Genomic DNA, 22,799 nt, shown 5'->3' with positions numbered 1-22,799 from the left:
GAATGTATTATGCATTTTTGCAAACTTCAGGGGTGTTTATTTACTTAATTTTTTTCTATTTTCAGTTGCCAGCCCAGGTTATTTAGCCTTATTAGATGCTGACTATGACAGAAAACCTCCAAACAAATATTTAGCTAAAGAAGTGAACTATACAGTACATTTTCAGTGCATCCAATGCCTGGTGAGGGATAAGAGAGAGTGGACATCTGAAAGCTTCTCTCCACAACCAGGAACATCTCCAGAAAAAGTTAACTGCAGGTATAGACATAATAATAAGAAAGAATTTGGGTTTTTAGTAAGTGACTATATATATATATATATATTTTTTGCAATTGGCCCAGCACCTGAAGCCTTCCCTGAATCTGGTCCTCCTATAAAAAACTGAAGCAATTTTGGGTTGTATAATTCCAACAGCTTGTGCCTTTCATTCCCTTCTATTGTCATTTTTGGTCCGTAAATCTTGTTTCTCCTACTCTGTTGAGACTTCCAAGGAGCATTGTCTAGTTTTAAATTCTCTTTGCACCCAAGTCCTCTCTGTGGTAACTGGTTTGTACCAGATGTTTAGCAAATATCTGTCGAATGGATGAATCAGTAGATGAATGCTAGTACTCGGGACTGACTGGTTCTATTATTCTGAAGTCCTAATAACTTTTTAGGAGTGGGCAGTTTGTGGTCAAGCAAGACAAACAGAGAAATTCTGTTCCCACCGTTTTCCACCCTGCACCCCACTTCTTCATCTGTAGAGAAGTCCACTTCATGGCATGGTTGTGAAGGAGAATTTTATGGTATAAGAAAAATCTCTGTGTAGACTAATGAACAAACTTCTCAAGAAATTTTAAGTTATTAGACATGTCACTAAATTAGAAATTCTTTACTATGTAAATGCAAAACTGACAATTCTACTAGAAGCTAGGTCATTCATTTTTGTGTCATTACCTATTCATTATAATAATGAATAAGATGCATGTTTAGGAATAGAAATAGTCATTTCCTTCTTAAGTAAAGTTAAGCCATAAAGAATTGCATTTTGTGGTTGCCTGTTAGCAGTCAACTATGTACAGATCATATTATATATCAGTGTAGTACATAAACCATTTAACATTTATGTTGTTCACAAGATAATGAGGTAGAAGATAGGTTTTATCAAAACATTACGGATTTGATGGTGGTTGCAATGTTCATAGCTACCAATTACGGGATCTTGGAACGTTGGGGACTGGCATTTAGGACAAAGGACAAAGCCTTCAGAGCTTAACTAGTTGGCATAGCCCGCAGCTAGGCTATGATTTGCACCTGAGACACTCTAATTCTAAAGGCTTATAATAGAGATGTATGTGATTTGGTATTAAGTCAAGAGGGAGAATGATTAGTGAGAGGACAGCCTAGGTGGAAACTCCAGCTCCAAGACCAGAGGACTGGTATACCAGATGTCTAGTATAACATCAAAACAGAGTCCCTCAGCTCTAACTTAGGTTGTAGCTAAGCTTAAACTAAGTCTAAATCATAAAGTTATAGTTCGGAATCTGTCTTCCTTTTCATACTCCTCTCAGCCAACACATCAGTGCATTGTAAACAGCCGTTGTTCCCACACATTTGGCTTTCCTAATCAGCATTTCTCTCCTAGCTATAATCGCCTCGCAGAATACACAGTCCTGAGAAGAAAGCTGAATGCAACTTTTAAAATGAGTGACATTTCCGAGTTGCAGAGGTAAGTTCCATTTTCTAAATGAAAATATAATTTTATTTGTACTACTACCACTCAGTATGCCCAAATTTAATTCAGCAGATACTTTTAATCTATGATACTTATCTTATTTTTTGGAATACTCATATTAGTAGATAATTGTCTTTAAATATTATATAATTATCTATCTATATCAGTCTCTTTGCACTTAAATTCACTGACAGGAGCTGCATAATACAAGAAAATCAACGTAATTTTCTTTCTTCTAAGTTTAGCTTTCATTCACTGTGAATTTGGTCACTTGTTATTGATTGGGTCAATACCTATGTTAACTCTAATGCCTGATTTGCCTGTCCTGGTTTATGCCTATCACCAAAACCTAAGTATTAATGGCTCCCTCTTTCTCTCTCAAATGTATCTCATTTCATATCATAAATTTAAAATTCACCCTATTTTTATAGCCATTGTTTTATAAGAACAAATTTATTGAGATTATGTAATATATGTGAATAAAGTATCATTTCCTTGAGAGCAGAAACCTCCATCATATTCAGCAATGTAACCCACACTTAGTCTAAACTTGGATCATAGCAGATACTTAACAAATATTTACTGAATGAATATCACTGGCAGAATCTACATTTTTTGGTGAGCATTGAATGTTGTTTTTCTTCCTTATATTTATTAGTAGGGAACTCTGCCTTACTTTATTATTTAATAAATCATCAGAGAGTTGGTTCTTTGTAGACTAGGTTAATGGATCAGCTAATTAGAAAATAAGGCATTAATCATGCATGCTAAAGATTGCTGACCCCATGAGATTACAAACAATCCAGTCATCGTGAAGGACTCAGAGTATGGCAAATTCAACTATAGTTTCAAGCAGGCATTAATACCAATAGGATGTAACCACTGAGTGGGACCTCATGGTGGGGGACATCCAGACAAATGCAACACTAGAAGTCATGCATGAGCAATAACATTCAAGAGATCTGTCCAGAATCCAAAACATTCCACAGGCTTGATACAATCCTAAGAAGATCAGGCTAAAGCTAAGGAATCTGTGAGTGCCCTGCCAGGGTGATGGGAACAAGGCACTGTTCTTGGGGTAAGATGAAGTATCAGGCAGGAAAAAAAAAAAAAAAAAAAAACCAGACCAGAGCCCAACCTTCAGATGGAGTCAAGCTGGGCAGGGAAAAGGAGGACAGCATTCCCATGCACTGTGGGCACCCAAAGCTTACCCCTTGACATTCCATCAAATGTCCCCAAGACTTGGTTCCAATCAGAATGCCTTATCAGAGTTAGTGTCCCTACAGAAGTGACCTGATGAGAGGCCCATTCTGTGAGTCTGCAGGGTTTCCATTATTTGTTCCACAACCCAGGCTTGGTACTTGGGAACAGGATGTGAGTAAAACCTGCATGTACACAACAAAGTGGCCCCCTCTCCACCTGATACAGAGGCTGGGTACCAGTAACATCTGATAGTCTTGTTCTGCTGAGAGGGAAAGAAAGGAGGTAGGGAATGGAGGGAACATTTATTGCACCTGTATGTTTGAAGCATTTTATGTGTGTTATATTAGTATATTTTTATTATAATTTGGTGAAATTAGTATACTTTTCTATATTTTACAAAGAAAGTTTCTCCAAGAGATGAGGTGATTGGTCCAAGATAGCTCAGCTTTCAGAGATGTAGGCTAGGTTCTTCACAAATCCTCTTTGATTCCAGAGTTTGTGTTCTCAAGGTCACCTGGACTGCAGAGCAGCTCTGTATTTTCCAAAGTCCTCTTAACTCAGCATCTAGCACCCTCTTCCAGATGCCCAGAGGGGTCAGATGCCACTCTACTCCATTCCCTCCATCTTTACTTTCCAGTCCACTTGCTTCAATAAAATAAACTCTTCTCTTCCAGTTACAAAATGAAAGCTCAAAAACATATCAGTGAAGGTCAGAGGGGGCGTGTGAGTGTATGTGTGTGTGTGTGTGTGTGTGTGTGTGTGTGTGTGGTGGTGGGGCTGAGAATGGGGTGGGGAGTGTCAGTCTTTTCTGAATATACATTTTCATGAGTAATTTCCTTTTTATTCCTCTCCTTTTATTTATAGCCGCACAGAAAACCTGCTTCCCAGTATTTTTATTGTGATTTTAATGATGCTGTATGCATTTTTGGTTACTCAAAGCAAATGTGTAGATCGTCGTGCAAAACAAAAAATGGGTTACATTTTTCTACAAGAAAACACTCCATCAGATCAGCAGCTGTACGCAGTCATTATTGACACAGGCTTTCGGGCTCCATCCCAGCTTACTGCAAAGGTAATCATGAAGAGCTTGAGAGAAACAGCTTGGCCCTTTGTTAAGGGTGTTGATGAACGTGAGTGATGGAGCCAGAAATGCAGGGTTGTTTTCTCTCATAACCGATTCCATCTTAGTACTGAAGTAGCACTTACTTGTCCTTATCACTGCATTCTCCCTCCGCCTGCATATCTATAAGAGCAGAAAGCAGGAGTCCCCTACTTCTTCAAAGCTGCCAGGTCAAATCCTGTCTTCTTCCTGTGCCTTCACTATTAAAGGCACCTTGTAACAATTAGTTCTGTGTCTCAGTGGAATTTTGAGAACCCAGTTATACTCTTCTGATTTAATGTTAATCCATTACCTACTACCCAGAGGTAGATCTAGGGAGAAAGGGGTAAGAATTTTCCAGACCAACTCTGGGGAGAGGCAGGGGCTTGGACGAGTTGGGGCTTGGAGCTAAAGAAAAATTTCCCAGAGGGGCTGATGGAATATGAAGTAGATGGGGTGGATTTACTATCAAATTGGAAGGAAGACAAAGGAGATAGTCTAGTATCTGATTCAAGTGTGAGTAACCTACACAAGGGTAGGTTACAGACGTGAAGTTCGTCTGGGCAGAAACTGAAGCCCTGGTCAGAGATGTCACAGAAAAGGCAAAGCAGAGGCATGCTGACACAAAGCCTACACAGAGTTCTTTCTGACAAAAGAGTTTTGTGTGTAATTCAAATTTATTCCCCTATTTCTGGAGGGAATCATCTGTTTCTTAGTTATAATACCAAAGCAATAGAATCCATCGCAAAAGAGAGCAAGCAGGCTTGGGAGTGTGGAGAAGGGGGACTAGTTGAGGGAAAGGTGAATGGAGGGGTTGGGGTAAGACAGGTTATGATGGCGTCAGAAGACAGTGGGGGCACAGTGTGTTTTTTAAAGCTTGTGTAGTTTTTACTTATTATAAGCCCATTCTATCAGCTATATTCATAAATATTCTAATGTTGTTAAATTTTTTTTCACAGACAATGCATATAGAAGGGGATATCCTTAATGTAACAAAGGATATTTACCTTAGCAGCAACCATTATGTTTAATTGTGAAACTTTAGACAATTTCTAAGGGTTGTATGCACTCATTACTATTTATCATTGTACATCACATTGAACCCCAGTGATGGGAGTAAAACAAGAAAACTAAACAAAAGTGTAAGGTTTGGAAGGTGAAAGGCAGGAATTGCTATTTGCAGGTAATGTGATTGTGTACCTAGGAAATGCAAGAGAATCTTCAGTCAATTAGAACAAATAAGAAAATGTAGCAAAATTGATGGATATGTGATTGAGATAAAAACATAAAACAGCAGTAACCATTTAGAATATGTACTAGAATGCAAAACCTACTTCATCACAACTTTAAAATGATGAGGTGTCTAGAAATAAATCTAGCAAATACATATAAGACCATCATAGAGAAAATGATCAAGTATATATAAAGAGATCCAAATAAATAGCTATATATTCATGGGTGGGAAAAACTAATTTTCATTTATTAATATTCCCAAAGTTTATTTATAAATCTAGAGCTAATAATAGCAGTAGCTGACACAAATTGGGATTTTACTATATGGCATCCTATTAAACCTTAAAAACCCTATAAGCTCTATTAATATATCCATTTTATGGGTGAGAAACAAAGTTGTAAAGAGATTCAGTTGAATGAAATGCCAATCAAAATCCCAGGAACATGTTTTGTGGAACTTGAAAAATTGACTCCAGAAAAACTGAAGAGCAACGTTCCAAGAATATTCATGCCAACTCTAAAAAACAAAGCAGGGTGCTATCCCAGCAAGCTTATTTTGAAACTGTTGTTAAGAGAATGTAGCATTATCAGGAGACAGACCAATAGGTACACAGAATAGATCCCTGATCCCAGGACCAACCCTGGCACGTAATGAGGCCTCGCAAACCAAAGGGGAAGGGCTGGACCATTCAATAGTATGCTTTGGGGTAATGACTGACCTTGCAGAAAAAGGTAACATTGGATCTTTATTTCATGTTATAACACAAAAATAAACTCCAGAAGATTAGAGACTTAAATATGAAAAGCAAAATTTAAAACTACTCAAAGAAAATACATACATTGGGATGGGGAAGGATTTCAAAAACAAGAAATAAGTACTGTTCTAGTTTGCTAGCTGCCGGAATGCAACACACCAGAGACAGATTGGCTTTCAATAAAGGGGGATTTATTTCATTAGTTCTTCAGAGGAAAGGCAACTAACTTTCAACGGAGGTTCTTTATTAACATGGGAAGGCACAGGGTGATCTCTGTTGGCCTTCTCTCCAGGCCTCTAGGTTCCAACAACTTTCCCCGGGGTGATTTCTTTCTGCATCTCCAAAGGTCTGGGCTGAGCTGCAAGTGCTGAGATGACGTATGCTGAGCTGCTTGGGCTGTGCTGTATTGTGCTCTCATTTAAGCACCAGCCAATTATGTCAAATATCATTCATTGCAACAAGCTCACCTCCTAGCCAACTGCAGATGTAATCAGCAGCAGATGAGTTTCACATACCATTGGCTCATGTCCACAGCAATATAGCTAGGCATCTTCACCTGGCCAAGTTGACAACTGAATCTAACTACCACAAGTATATTCTCTAAAGAAAGATTGATACACACACTACATCAAAATTGTAAATTTATGTACAATAAAAAACACCAATAAGGCATGACAATCCCAGCCCCAGACAGTAAACATGCATTACAGGGCGTGTCTCCTGGAACTATGGATGTAGCCTGCCCTCCAGGGTTCCCCACCCAACTTTGATACCCAACAGACTTCCTCCACTCTTTCCCTGCCCATTTGAAGGGAGGAAGATGGTCCGTTGTGTTCCACCGTTGTGTTTACTTGCCTGTATGAGAGGAACAAAGGTCCTAGAAAATCTTAGTGGGTTTTACCTTTTCTAGATAAAATAAATGAAAAATTAACCAATTCTACTCGGCACCTCTTCTGGAGCCTTCTCCAGAGCTCTCTCCTATGGTGGGTGACTGAATAGACTTGCTGCTGGGACACACAATGCTTTTAAGGGTGGTTTTTGGAAGGTTGGGACATTAGGAGCACTATCCAAGGGAGCCCCTGCCCTAGTGTCATTTGGTTTCTTGCGCTAAACATCTTGAACTCTTATCCCCATGTCTTTGTTTTGTGAGGTTTACATGGTTTTATGTGGTGAAAATGGACTTTCTGAAACCAAAGAACTCTATTGTCCAGAGAAATCTCTGTTTGAAAGGAATTCCAGACATACGTTTATACTAAGGTATTTTGAAATATTTTGACTACCTAGTTTGGGAAAGAGAGGCCAGTCAGAATTAGTGTAGGCTTATTACAAATGCAAAAATGTAGAAATGCATAGCATTAGTTTCTAATGGGGAGCATCAATTTACATAAAATTTTGTAAAGTATTTCTTGAGTTTGTTATTTGAAGTAGAATGAATAGTATGTTTATGGGAAGGAGGGAGGGAGAGAAAGAAATTTATTGATTCTATATGCTAATAAAGTTCATCATCATGGGGTTTTCTGTGTCTTTTTAAACCTGCTTAAATAAATTAGGTTCTTTCCAAATTTGGACAAGCAAGGGCACATGACAATACAAAGGTGGTGGGGTTGGAGAAAGAGAGATAATTTGCCAAGATTGCAAGCACCTAATGTTTTCATAAAATAGGGCAGTACTGAACTGAGCATTTTTTCCTCTGGAAAATTTTGTTTATAATATTTCAAGATTATTGTGTCTTCATAAATAGAGTAAAAGTTAACTTCAGACTCATCCAAGCCCGATCCATATAAATGAATGAGATTTTATTGAGTTTGGTCAAACCTACTGGTTTTCCAATAGGTGTGAAACCCCTCTGTGTACAGTCCCTGTGCTCTACTCTGCTCTAAAAAATCTGCTATTAAATTATTAGAAGGGGGCTTCTAATCAGCTTAGCCACTCCTGCATGTTCCAAAGGACCTTCACATGTCATTCTGCATAATAATTATTTCTTTATATGTCCATTGTGTCTTAAGGACAAGAGTCAGGATGACTCTGTTTCCCAAGGACCCCCAAAATCCCATGCATCTGACTGACACAATGCTCTGTGTGTGTCCCCAGTGTTCCTGAGCATCTGGGCCCTCTTCAGAAGATCCGCCTATGGCACAACAGCTGTGGTCCCTCTCCTGACTGGTACGTGAGCCATGTGATGGTGAGAGAGCTGTGCACCGGGCAGAGCTGGTACTTCCCTGCCGAGTGCTGGCTGGCAGTGAGCCACAGCGTTGGGCGAGTGGAGCGGGAGCTTGTTTGTCTACGCGGCGGCCTCAGCTTCCGAAAGGTAGGTGGGCTCCTCACCACTCACTCATCTAACATGCAGACTGTGGTCCTGCTACTCTCACTGTAGTTAATTTTTTTTTCTCTCTTACTTCCTCTTGAATCTATTTAACATTTTTATCTTATTTTATTTTGATACTTTTTATTAGAGGCGTTTTAGATTTACTGAAAGATCATGCAGAAAACACAGAGTTCCCATATACACCCCCCCCCAATACACACAGTTTCCCCTATTATTAGCACTTTACATTAATGTACTGACTTTGTTACAGGTGGTGAAATAATATTTGTAGATAGTTTGTATTATGGTTCACTGTGTTATACAGTCCAATAGTTTTTTTTTTTTATTTTCATTCTGTTAACATATAGAATCTAAAATTTACCTTTAACCACATTCAAAAACACAATTCAGTGTTGTTAATTACATTCACAATGTTGTTGTACCATCAACACCATCCATTACCAAAATTTTTACATCACCCCAAACAGAAACTCTGTACCAATTGAGCATCAACTCCCTATTCTCTGTCCCCAGTTCGTCCTCTGGTAACCTATATTCTAGATTCTGACTTTGTGAGTTTGCGTACTCTAACTATTTCATACTAATGCTATCATAGAATATTTGTCCTTTTGTGTCTGGTGTTTTTCACTAAACATGATATCTTCAAGGTTCATCCATTTTATTGCATGTATCAGAACTCCATTCCTTTTTATAGCTGAATAATATTCCATTGTGTGTATGTACACTACTGTTCTAGTTTGCTAGCTGCCAAATGCAATATACCAGAAATAGAATGGCTTCTATAAAGGGAAATTTAATAAGTAGCTAGTTTATAGTTCGAAAGAAAAGAAAATGTCCCTTAAACCAAATCTATAAAAATGTCCAGATTAAGGCACCAACAGGAGGTTACAATCACTCAAGAAAGGCTGATGACATCCAGGGTTTCTCTCTTAATTGGAAAGGAACATGGAGAACATGGCGATGTCTTCTAGCTTCCTCTCCAGCCTCTTGCTTCATGAAGCTCCCCAGGGGCATTCTCCTTCATCTCCAAAGGTCAGTGGCTGGTGGACTCTATCATTCTTGTGTCTCTGCTGCTCTCTTCATCTTTTAAAGGATTCCAGAAAAGTAATCAAGACTTTGATTCCTTCACCCAAGGAATGGGTGAAGTTATATCTCCTCTATTCAAGAGTTAATATCCACAACTGGGTGAATCACATCCCCGTGGAGGTAACCTAATCAAATTTCTGACTTAAAGTACTAAATAGGGATTAGAAGAAATGGTTGCTCCCACAAAATTGATTAGGATTAAAGCATGGCTTTTCTAGGATACACAAATCCTTTCAAACCAGCACAACCACATTTTGTTTATTTATCTGTTGATGGACACTGGGGTTGTTTCCATCTTTTTGCTATGGTGAATAATGCCACTATAAATATTGGTGTGCAAATATCTGTTCAAGTTCCTGCTTTTAATTCTTTTGAGTATATACCTAGTAGTGGGATTTCTGGGTCATGTAATGATTCTATACTTAAGTTTCTAAGGAATTGCCAAACTGTTTTCTACAGTGGCTGTATCATTTTACGTTCCCACCAGCAATAAGTGAATGTTCCTATTTTTCCATATCCTCTCCAATACTTGTTAACCTCTGTGTTTTTAATAGTGGCCATTCTAGTGAGTATGAAATGGAATCTCATTGTAGTTTTGATTTGCATTTTTCTGATGGCAAATGATGGTGCACATCTTTTCATGTGCTTATTGACCATTTGTGTATCTTCTTTGGAGAATGTCTTTTCAAGACTTTGCCCATATTTTAATTGGGTTGTTTGTCTTTTTGTTGTTGAGTTGTAGGAACCCTTTATCTGTTCTGGATATCAGACTCTTATTGGATATGTGGTTTCCAAATATTTTCTCCCACTTTGTAGGCTGTCTGTTTCCTTTCAGCATAAAGCCCTTTGATGCACAAAAGTTTTTAATTTTGATTAAGTCCCATTTATCTATTTTTCTTTTGTTGTTCATGCTTCTGATGTAAAAGCTAAGAAACCATTGTCTAGTACAGTGTCCTGAAGATGCTTCCCTATGTTTTCTTCTAGCAGTTTTATAGGTTTGGCTTTTAATTAAGATGTTTGATCCATTTTGAGTTGATTTTTTGTTTATAGTGTGAGAGAGCGATCCATCTTCATTCTTTTGAGATCCAGTTTTCCAAGCACCATTTATTGAAGATGCTATTCTGTCCCCATTCAGTGGAGTTGACACCCTTATCAAAAATCAATTGGCCATAGATGTGAGGGTTTATGTCTAAAATTTTAATTTGTTCCTATTTTAAGTTTTTTAAAGTTATGTGTATTATTTCAGCTTAGTTAATTATTAAGCAATCAATACCATAAATGATGCATTCATTAAATTACCATCCAAGCATGGATGAATTGCCTTGACCAATGATTAATAATTGCAGTAATGTTTTCTACTTTTAATTGTAACTATAATAGCATTCATTAAATTTATACTTGCTGGTGGTCTGTGATGTCCTCGGTGTCCCTAATTAAAGACTCTTTAAGTCCACAGTGTATATCTTGAACAACCAAGATAACAATACAGACATGATCAGTGACAGGAATTGAGACTGTAAAAACACCAAAAAATCCCCTATAACCTCACAAGCCCACTATGAAAGGTTTCATTTTTGCATGTTCCCTTCTCATTTTTCCTCATATGCTAACATATTTTCAGCAGTTATAATAATCATTCTTGACCATTTTGCATTTTCTCATTTAATATTTTAAAGTAAATTTTTTATACATTTTCTTTAAAAAAAAACAAAACATTGTTTTAGGTCCACTGAGCAAAATTCTTTGCTTAAATATCCACCTATTAAACTATTTTTCCTCATTTATTTCCATTATTGAAAATGCTGTAAGAAATACTTTTATGTATACAACTTGATGTTTCTGATGAGTGAGACATTTTAGGCTGCCTCAAACAGTAATAATGTATCAATTAGTGTTGATGGTTTCCCCACTTTTACTAGCTCTTGCCATGTTCTTTCTTTCCCATGGATTCTGTCAAACTGCTGTGTATGGAGTGCCACATTTGCCCCTTGGACATTTTCAGGCCTGACCCTGATAATTTCATAAGTAGAAGTCGAATGAATGAATCTGAAGCAGAATTTTCAATCAGCCATATGGAAATTCTTCAGCACCTAAAACTGAAGGACCAATTCAACTAGGACTTTCCTTAGACAATTATTTCTATGTAAGCATGACCATTTAGGTGGTTAAATATAGTTAAAAATAAGAGAAGCACATTGTATATTCTCAAACTATTTTTGCTTCAGAACTCTTTGTGAAAAGCCCATACTTAACTAATTTACTAATATATAAGCACAATGTCTATGCCTTACGAATCATCTGCTGGCCAATCAATTAATATAGAAAAGATATTATTGTCATTATGTTAAAACTGCTTTGCTGGTATTTGCACCTATATTCTGCTTATACTGCATAATATCAGTTCTACGCACTGTTCTTTTTTTTCCTAGAATATGGCACACCAAGCATTATTTGAATTGGATTACAGCTTTTAAAACTTAGCTCACTCACTGGTGGCAGATACTGTGCAGGCTGATGATACAGAACTCAGTAAACATTAACTGTGTTGCTGGGGAAAGTGCTGGAAATGGAGGTTTAAAAAAATCTCTTAGGAACATAAATGAGAGATATGATGGATTCTGCAAGTGAGATTAGGAGGCAAAGGCTCTAGAGAGAAGTCCACTTTGAGTAGAATGGGAAGGTATTTGAGAGTCAGATGGGTCTGGAAGGACATTCTCAGTGGAAGGAACTGTATGTGCAAATGTTCAGAGGCTACCAAACTGAAGGCCAGTGATTTAGAGGGCCCGGCTAGAGATGAGTCTGGGGAGGACAGAGCCCAGCTGCAAAGGGTTGGAGTGTTGACTGCAGGTGTTTGCCTGCACCCAGCATTCAGCACACAGTGGATAGGGAATAGGACTATAATGAAGTGACAAGAAATGTTTCAATGGCATATTTAGGGTCTACTTTCAGGAAATTACTGCCTATCTATTTGGATTTTACTCTGTTGTTATAAATGTCCCATGTCAGTAAACACTTCTCTCAATGGTTTCTGTTGTAGCTTTTGTATTCGAAGTTCACGGAGTATCTGGAAGATGTCCACATCTGGATCTCTGTGTACAGCCGGCCCTCCCACAGCCGCTATCTGCACACCCCACGACTCACAGTCTCCTTTTCCTTGCTGTGTGCGTACTCGTGTCTCACTGCCTTGCTCACAGCCATGGAACAAGTACAGGTGCGAGGCATCATGTTTTCCTTCAAGTGCTTTTGCATCCCAGATCTGCAGGGAAAACTGTAAGTGTGTTTATTATGACAAGCGCATGGCCGTCCACAGGGCCTTCCCCATCAGGCTCAGTGAGACTCTAGAACACGATAATGCAGGTTTGAACGAAGCAGCTGTCTCCAGGGTCAATCCGATGACTCATTACCAGGCATGGTCCCTTGATCTCATGGCACTATATTTTCAGGAGTGTACTAAGATTTTTCAAAAGGAGAATAATATGTGCATAGCATTTGTAAAAAGATGATAAAGAAATATCAACTGTCAAGAACAGAGCAGTATACCCCTGGGAAAAGAACCAGGCCAGTGGTCAGGACGCTAAAGCTCAGCCTTCTCATCTGACAGTGACAGGTTCTGTGATCCTGGAGCCAGTGGCCACATCCCTCTTCTCACTGATCCACTGTGGACATTAATTCCTGCGTTTTTCACTGTAGTAAGGATTAAATTAGGTAAACCCGTGGAGGACACTGAGCTTGGTACCTGGTGTAACACGGGTATTCAGCAAATATTCATTCAATCTCAGAGGATTTCTATAGGAGGAAACCTGAAATAACTACTTTTGGTGATTTTTTTTTTTTCACCCCTGGGATGGTAGGTCAAGGATTAAGGGAGAGAGAACTTTTATTAAATATATTGTATGCATGCACATCAGATGTATTTGTAGCACTTCACCCACTAGGATGACAATTATCAGAAAAATGGAAAATAACAAGTGTTGGTGTAGCAGTGGTAAACTCCAAACGATACCCAAGAAAGCACCAGAGCCTCTGAGAAGTGGACAAAACTTTTATTGCCAGCAGTCTCAGAGGACTCCCATTCGAATATTTGCCCTTTTATGCCTGATTATATAGGTTAGTAAGCAAGGCAGGAGTTACCATGGGAATGGGTGGAAAACACTGGAAAGGTTTGGAATTTCTTGTGTCTGAGACGGGACATGGGCCGAGGACTCCTGTTCTGTGAACATGAACAGAGGCAGGGTCTGCGGATGTGACCAGGGACAGGGTCTACAGATGTGACCAGGGACAGGGTCTACAGATGTGACCAAGGCCAAGCAGATGCCGCAGACATTTTGTTTTATTTCCTGCTTTCTACATACTTTAGGAGTACATAATTTCATACGTAATTCATAAGGTGATATGCACAAATGCACAAAGTAACACATGTAAATTAATAGAGTTATACGGTCATAATACTGGGGTTAAACTTATGAACTACCTCATTGGAAAGCACATGGAGAAATAAGACCATTCATTCATTGTTGGTGGGAATGTAAAATGTTACCGACACTGTGAGAATGCAGTTTGGAAGTTCCAAAAAAAAATTAAACATAGAATTACCATATAACCCCACAATTCCATTGGGATTGAGAGAATTGAAGGCAGAGACTTGGGTGTTTTTGCACCAATGTTCACAGAGCATTATTCACAATACCCAAAGGTTGGAAACAACCCAATGTTCATCATCTGATGACTGGATAAACAAAATGTGGTGTATACATATATGGAATATTATTCAGTCATAAAAATGAATGAAGTTCTAAAATATGCTACAACTTGGATGGTTGAATGCATTATGCTGAGTGAAGTAAGTCAGGCACAAAAGGGCAAATATTGTACGATTCCATTTATATGAATGTTTAGAAGAAGCAAACTCATGGAGAATGAAAGCAGATTAGAAGTTACCAGGGGCTGGGGCGAGGAGGGAATGGAGAGTTATTGTTTCATGAGTACAGAGTTTCTGTTTGAGGTGATGAAAAATGTTTAGAAATGGACAGTAGGTGATGGTTGCACAGCATTGAAAATAGCATCAGTGCTATAGAATTGTAAACTTAAAAATGGTTAATATGGTGAATTCTATGTTATAGATATCTTGCCAGAATAAAATTATCTATAATTTAATATACATGTTAAAATATATGGTTACCAAATTATCACGCACTGTAAGCAGACTTGCTTTGGCAGGCTCTAACCTTGGCTGTTGGGTGATTGCAGCTCCCATGGAGTGTTTGGTCCACTGATGTCACTCTGGGACCCTTCAGAGTGAGTCTCCTGTGCACCTTCCTGGCCTCTCCAGGGGCCCTGCTTTTGTCGTTGCTCTTCAGGCTCAGCAAGGTACAGTGTGCCATCCGCAGAGCCCTCTCTTCTGAGTGGCAGCCACGCCCTGGGGGCCCCTCTCTGAACGGCCTGTGTACTTCTTTTGTAGGAAGCCACCCAGCCTTCCCCAGTGGGGCCCTGGGGCACCCCAGGAATGCAGAGGGAGGCAGCTCAGGGTGAGTGTATATTAAAACACTTACAAAATGGGTTTTTGTTTGTTTATTTTTAAATCAGCACAACAGAAAATGCTGAGGGTCAAAAGGGAGGGTCAAAAAAACTCTCCCATTATGGCTAATCTTTTCTGGCTGATCTACCTGGTAGCCACTGTGTCTCTTAGTTTTAATTTGCATTTTGCTTATTATGAGTAAAGTTGATCAGCATCTCATGTTTAAAAGCCATTTTGTTGTGCTTTCTTTGATCTGTTCATTTCCTTTGTCTGTGTTTATATTATCCTTTTAATATCCTTCTTATTGATATGCAAAAAAAGTCTTGCACATTGAGAAAATTAGGGCTTTGTCAAATGGGTACTGTTTTTCCTAGTTGCTCGGGGCAATGAAATTGGATTACTACCTGCAAAAAATTTAATGTAGTCAAGTTTATCGATTTGTTCAAGATTCTCTTTACTTTTTTGGTTAAATGTTTACTTCCAGATGCTCTGTTTCCATGGGGTAACTTTGGAGGTGTGTGAGGGTCCTCCAAGCCCAAACCAGGATAGGAACTTTAAAAAGGCCTGGTTCCAGTCATTTCCTTTTTCTAAGAAAGTTTCCTTCTGGCAGAGTCAGGAGGGAGGACTATTTCATGAAGCAACCACTATCCCAAATAACCTTTAACCATTCCCTAGCTCAACGGTATACATTTACTTCTTTTTTGTTATCAGGTCCTAATTCCTATAGAAGGATTCCAGATACACAGGAGGAATATAAGGTAAATAGATGGCTTAGTTATAAGGGCTGCTATAACAAATACCACGCAGACTTGTTGACTTAAAGGAATTTATTGTCTCACAGTTTGTGAGGCTAAAAATACCATATCAAGGTATTGGTATGCCTTGCATCCTCCAGAGTCTATAGCCTTCTGCTGGTAGCTCAGTCTTTGCATCTGTCATGTGGCCATCTGTCTCCTTCTGTATCCTTCTCACTACTAATTCTGTGTCCAAATGTCTTCTGCATATAAGGTCTCCAGTCATTTTTAATTAAGGCCCATCCCCATTCAGTTTGGCTTCATCTTAATAGGATATTCAAAGGTCCAATTTACAGATGGATCCACACCCACAGGACTGAGGGTTAGGTTTTGAACATGTCCTTGGGGGAACAGGATTCAGTCCCCTATGCATAGTAGCTAATTATCCAGTTTAACCTTCTAACAATTAGATTTGTCTGGCGACCTCCCTTAGCTGTAGTCTGGATCTGGATAAAACAAGCTGAAGTTGAGATGAAAAGATCTACAAACATCCCACTGTGCTCAGTGACAGCGAGAGAACAAAGTTGAGTCCTCTGGGAAGGGGAAGGCTATTTGCCAGGACACAGGATATGGGGTTTCAGAGAGCAGCTGTCCGGAAAGGGTCAGGGAGAATGAATCTCAGCTAAAGCCTGAAACCAGAAGGGGTGCAGCCCAACAGGATTTGAAAAGCCAAATGTGTCTATTCTGTGGAATATCAAAAGATGGGCCAGAGGAGAGAGGAGGGGTTGACAGGTCCTGGTCAGACAGGCACTGAGGCAGCCAAGCAGGTGGTGTTTGCTCAGCCAACACCTTTTGGCCCTTCCCGACAAGAAGGGTATCTTGGAGAAACCATTCCCAGTGTTGAGTGAGCTCCATTCCATGTCTTCCAGGAACAGGCATGGCCTATAACACAAGGTAATTGGAAGGACAAATTTTTAAATGGCTCAACCACATCATCACATTGGTATGTTACTTATATATGAAGTTTAAGTACAATTCTTCTACGTGGAGGAGTGTTACAGCACATATGACTCGTTTTTGCAAATCCCTGCCTTTCTTCTCCACCAATTCCATGGCTCTCATTTCCTGAGCTCTGGGTCTGAGTGCCATCTCCCTCTCGGTTCTTACCCCTTGTGTTAGTTAGATTCAGTTGTCAACTTGGCCAGGTGAGCATACCTAGTTTTGTTGCTGCAGACTTAAGCCAATGGTATGTGAACCTCATCTGCTACTAATTACATCTGCAGTCAGCTAGGAGGCATGTCTGCTGCAATGACTGACTTTTAACTTAATTGGCTGGTGCTTAAATGAGAGAACGCAACGTAGCACAGCCTAAGCAGCTCAGCATTCCTCATCTCAGCACTCACAGCTCAGCCCAGGCCTGTGGAGATGCAGAAAGAAGTCACCACGGGGAAAGATGTTGGAACCCAGGGGCCTGGAGAGAAGACCAGCAGAGACCATCCTGTGCCTTCCATGTAAGAAAGAACCTCAGTGGAAAGTTAGCTGCCTTTCCTCTGAAGAACTGACAAAATAAATCCCCTTTTATTAAAAGCCAATCCGTTTCTGGTGTGATGCATTCTGGCAGCTAGCAAACCAGAACAGAGTTGGTACCGGAGAGTGGGGTGCTGCTGCAGTTTGCAAATACCAGATATGTTGGAACAGTGTTTTGGATGGCTAAGGGGAAGATTTTGGAGGAACTGTGAAGAGAATGATGGAGAAGTCCTAAAGTGCTTGAAGAGACTGTTAGTGTAATGGAACCACTGCCGATCTTGACAAAGGAGGACACAAAAGGGAGAGATCGGAGTTTGCAGAGTGAGGACCATGGAAGCTCGAGTCTGAAGCCAAGAAACCTTGGCCAGGAGAGTGGACCCACCCATATACATGGAGAGGGTGAGTTTACCCTGAAGGGTGAGGATGAGCCTCTCATCTTGTTGCAGTGGAAGAGTTGTGCAGCCTCAGACCTTGGAGAAGGTACAGCACACCTTGTGGGACTGGGAGAGCCTGGCTGCCACCACATGGAGGGGTTGAGCGTGTGCCCCAGAAATGGCAGAGCCCAGGGGTGGCCCTGATGCCTGGAGAGAGTGGAGCCCAGAGGTGGTCTCCTCGATGTTCCCCGAGGTTGATTTGGAAAGAGGCGGGCCACTGCATAGGCCCTCGGAAAGGGTGGGATTGCCGCTTTCTAAAGCCGACAGATAAATGACTTTCAGACTTTGAAATCCAATGGTGTTTGCCTGCAGGTTTTCCTTCCAGTTTCTCCCTATGGATCCTGTGTTTATACACCTTTGCATATTGGCATCAGATAACTTGTTTTGAGATTCACAGGTCCACAGCAAGAAGAGAATTTTTTTTTTTTGCACCTGTTTAAGGTGATGCTTGAAGTTGCCAAGCTGACAAGGGGTGGACATGTGTTAGTTAGATTCAGTTGTCAAGTTGGCCAGGTGAACATACCTAGTTTTGTTGCTGCAGACTTAAGCCAATGGTACGTGAACCTCATCTGCTGCTAATTACATCTGCAGTCAGCTAGGAGGCATGTCTGCTGCAATGACTGACTTTTGACTTAATTGGCTGGTGCTTAAATGAGAGAACGCAACGTAGCACAGCCTAAGCAGCTCGGCATTCCTCATCTCAGCACTCGCAGCTCAGCCCAGGCCTTTGGAGATGCAGAAAGAAGTCACCCCGGGGAAAGTTGTTGGAACCCAGGGGCCTGGAGAGAAGACCAGCAGAGACCATCCTGTGCCTTCCACGTAAGAAAGAACCTCAGTGGAAAGTTAGCTGCCTTTCCTCTGAAGAACTGACAAAAAAAATCCCCTTTTATTAAAAGCCAATCTGTCTCTGGTGTGTTGCATTCCGGCAGCTAGCAAACTAGAACACCCTTCTCCTCCACTTTCCCTGAGGAGTGACGAGCAGATCCCTTGGTCTCCAAACTCCCTAATGGTGCTCTGTCCCATTCTAGTTTTTCCCACGGTTTAAGAATTTACTGTCAAGTATCAGGTAATATAACAGCCTCTCTAAAAATTTCTAAGTGGGAAAGAGAAGTCTCACACATATCTCCCATTTTCTAGAAGGTGACAGTAAATAACAGTTTTAGACTGCCAACACACAGCCCATGTTGTACACACAGCTCCCTCCAAAACTGGCAAAATCTGAGGTGGCTTGTCAGTTATAAGAGGAGATCAGAGTGTGACCCATGTGTCCCAGAGAAGGGGTAGAAATCCCCCATCCTCACTCCATCCTCTAGCAGGATCACTTCCTCTCCCAGTACTTTTTAAAAAAAAAACTTTGTATTGTAGTGGCATGTATACAGCTCAAAATTTCCCATTCTAACCATTTTCATGCATAATTCAGTGGTACTAATTACATTCACAATATTGTGCTACCATCACCAACGTCCATTACTCCAATCTTTTCATCACCTCAAGTGTAAATTCTGCACTCATTAAAGTGATACCTCTCCCTTCCCTCTTCCCTACAACCCCCGCACACTCCTGGTAACCAGTATCTACTATCTGTCTCCTGTTTATTCTAGGTATTTCATATATGCATGATCATGCGATATTTGAGTTCTTATGTCTGGCTTATTTCACTCAGCATCATGTCTTTAAGGTTCATCCATGTTGTTACATGCATCAGAACTTCATTCCTTTTCAGAGCTGAATAATGTTCCACTGTATGTATATACCACATTGTGTTTATCCATTCAACTGTTGAAGGACATTTGGGCTACTTCCACCTTTTGGCTACTCTGATTCCACTTTATTCCTTTTCTTTGTTTTTGTAATTTTTTTCAGTTTTATTACTTTTTTCCCTCCAGTTCCTTTTTGAGTCTCTGTTAAAGCAATTTCTTCCAGCCAGAATTCTCTCTTCTGTCAATGTCTAAGTCGTACATCACCAAGAACAGATGTGCAATCACTTGCCAACCTTCCCCCGAGGATGCCCAGCCAACCCTGTGGGTTATGATGGAGGTGGCCCACTAGTACCACGTGGGCTTCCTCTTTCTGGCCCTCTTTCTCAGACTTCATCAGAAGCCTGATATTAATAAGGTCCCTGCCAGAGCCAGGCCCATCTTTCTGGAACGGCTGACAAAGCACATCACCATTGACAGCAAATATTCTATGTAACATCCTATCCATGCTGCATTAACACTGTCCTAACTTTTTTCTAGCACAATGCATTGAACGTTCTCTCTGGGAATGACAGTAGCTGGATCCAGGCGGCAGGCAGCAGTGGCACTGGCCATTGGCCTGCTGAGGGAGAAGCCTATGGAATTCAGCCCCATGAGTCTGCAAGGAAAGAGAAGAATGAGCCCCCCCCTTGCCACTTGCAAGGTTGTATTGGAATGGATGTACCATACGCAGCTCTCCTCCTTCCCTGTCCAGCATCAACCTGCAGCTTCTGGGAAGGGGGGGACGTGTGTGTGTGTGTGGGGGGGTTGGGTCAAATCTTCCTAAATATTCTAATCAGTTTTGAAAACCAGAGCACTGGCCTGGCTGAAACTACAACACTGAACTTTGTTCCAAAGTCATAGTAATTTCTGCAGATACCTATATAAAATTGGCCATATCTCTCTTTAATTTTTTATTTTGAAATACTTTCAAAGTTATAGGATAGTCACGAAAATAATACAAAACCCATACAGGAAACTGCAACATATACTTACCAACCCCCCACCCCCCGCATTAGCCAAATACTAGCTCCACCCATTTTAACATTTTGCCACATTTGCCACATCATTTTATCTCTCTCCATCTGTCTGTCTGTCTATCTATCTATCTATCTATGCATCCATTTTCTGAACACTTTAGTGTAGGTTGTATACGTTATGCTTCTTGAATACTTAATACTGCCATGTATATTTCCTAAGAACAAGAATATCCACTTTTGTAACTACCTAAGCACAATTAACAAGTTCAAGAAATTTAACATTGATATAAAACTTACAATCTATATTCCAATTTTTTCGTATGTCCCAATAATGTCCCTTTGAGGCTTTTCTCCTCCCTTGCTAGAGCCCATCTAAGAACATCCATTTCGTTTAATTATCATTTTCTCTTTAGTTGCTTTGTCTTTCCTATTATAATTGTGAGACCATGTAGAACATAAACTTTCTTATCTCAACCACTCCCAAAAACCCCATCAATGGGATTAATTGCATTCACATTATTGCGGTACCCTCACCACCTTCTATTATTAAAACTTTCCCATCTCTCCAACCAGAAACCCCATACCCAAGATGCATTAATTCCCCATTACCCTAGATCACCTGCCCTGACAGACTATATTCTAATTTCTGACTCTACGAGCTTGCACACTCTCTGATATTTCTTTGTGGTTACCATGGGAATAAAATTTAACATCCTAAATCTATAACAATTTCCCTTGCTTTGATACCAACTTCACTTCAATAGTATACACAAACTACATTTCTATACACCTTTGCCTCCCCGCTTTTATGCAGTTCTTGTCACAAATTATATGGTTTTTTAAAAGTTTTTTTTATTTATTAATTTAAAAAAATTAACAACAAACAAAAATATTAACATATCATTCCATTCTACATATACAATCAGCAATTCTCAATATCATCACATAGTTGCATATTCATCATTTCTTAGAACATTTGCATTGATTTAGAAAAAGAAATAAAATTATAACAGAAAGAAAAAAAAGATTATACATACCATACCCCTTACCCCTCACTGTCATTTATCACTAGCGTTTCAAACTAAATTTATTTTAACATTTGTTCCCCCTATTATTTATTTTTATTTCATATGTTCTACTCATCTGTTGATATGGTAAAGGAGCATCAGACACAAGGTTTTCACAATCACAGAGTCACATTGTGAAAGCTTATATGTTTTTTTAATTATTATGATTCAAAACCCACTGATTTATCATTACATTTTATGCATTTGTCTTTTAGATCCTGTGGGAAATAAAAATTACAAACCAAAAATACAGTAGCCCTAGCTTTTATATTTACCCATCTTGTTATCCTCAGTGGATATCTTTATTTATTCATGTGGCTTCAATCTGTAGTCTTACCCTTTCTCTTCAACCTGCAGAACTCTCTTTAACATCTCTTTTAGGAATGGTTTAGTGTCAAGCTCCCTCAATTTTTGTTTACTGGAAATGTCTTAATCTCACTCTCATTTTTTTGAAATACAGTTTTGCTAGATAAAGAATTCTTTGGTTGGTGCATTCTTCCTGAATGCACCAAGAGACTCCCACATTGGAGATGATGAACCAATCTTCATTCCCACTCCAAATAACTAAGCAGTAGATCCTGTATCAGCAGGTTCTGCTAAGATTTGGATCAAGTCCTTACATGCCATTAGGGACATGAGTACATTTCAGACACATCGTTCCCTCTCTATTAGGAGATTTCTCTAGTGCCACACACATAATCAGACAGTCATTCCCACTCAGTGCTTTAGGCCTCCCAGGGGAGTTGTATTTTCTAAGGTGACAGCTCTTATAGGTGAATCCACCCTTTGTAGCACACCTTTTTGCTTTTATCACTTTAGATATGTCATCTCACTGCCTTCTTGCCTCCATAGTTTCCATTGAGAAATCAGTACCTAATCTTATTGAGGCTCCCTTGTATGTGACATGTTGCTTCTTCTTTAGACTTTCAGAATTCTCTCTTTTTCTTCTACATGCAACGGTTTGATCATCATATGCCATGGGTCTACATCTCACTGTACCATTTTGATTGGGGCGGGGCTCCAGCTATATCTGTTTGAAAGTCAGTAATAGAATCTTAAATTTTCATAAAGTTTTCTGAAACTTGAAGCTTTACATTTTTTGGAAACTATTTAGAGAATTAGCTTAGTAAAACCAAAATATTTTTTGGAATTTTAAGCTTTGCATTTCTGTGTGAAACAAACTAAAAGAATGTCATCAGCTTCCAGTTGTGTTGAAACCTCAGCAGTTAGACAGGACCAGGGAAATAAACCAGAGCAGAGGAATCTGCCTCCCTAGAGGACTGACTGCAGGCACCCAGACCCCAGAGGCAGCCAATTTCTTCCCAGTAATGTCCAGGTGGGACAGTCATCTTACCTGATTCCCCAGGAAGCTCAAGGCCCGGAGGTGGCT

At 39.8% G+C, this 22,799-nt stretch overlaps 1 protein-coding gene across 1 annotated transcript in view; it reads left to right on the top strand.

Moving 5' to 3' along the window:
* The window catches only part of PKD1L1 (polycystin 1 like 1, transient receptor potential channel interacting), a 172,752-nt gene that overhangs the window by 112,683 nt on the left and 37,270 nt on the right, over nucleotides 1-22,799 (top strand). Inside the window, exons 30-37 of the mRNA XM_077157478.1 lie at nucleotides 66-258; nucleotides 1,625-1,708; nucleotides 3,782-3,989; nucleotides 7,155-7,261; nucleotides 8,096-8,312; nucleotides 12,454-12,627; nucleotides 14,664-14,783; nucleotides 14,875-14,941. Of these exons, the coding sequence (XP_077013593.1) occupies nucleotides 66-258; nucleotides 1,625-1,708; nucleotides 3,782-3,989; nucleotides 7,155-7,261; nucleotides 8,096-8,312; nucleotides 12,454-12,627; nucleotides 14,664-14,783; nucleotides 14,875-14,941 (1,170 nt within the window). The remainder of the gene's footprint in view (nucleotides 1-65; nucleotides 259-1,624; nucleotides 1,709-3,781; nucleotides 3,990-7,154; nucleotides 7,262-8,095; nucleotides 8,313-12,453; nucleotides 12,628-14,663; nucleotides 14,784-14,874; nucleotides 14,942-22,799) is intronic.

This window comes from Tamandua tetradactyla, chromosome 1, assembly GCF_023851605.1.
Source record: "Tamandua tetradactyla isolate mTamTet1 chromosome 1, mTamTet1.pri, whole genome shotgun sequence".
NCBI lineage: Eukaryota > Metazoa > Chordata > Mammalia > Pilosa > Myrmecophagidae > Tamandua > Tamandua tetradactyla.
This window is presented reverse-complemented; position numbering and strand designations above follow the sequence as displayed.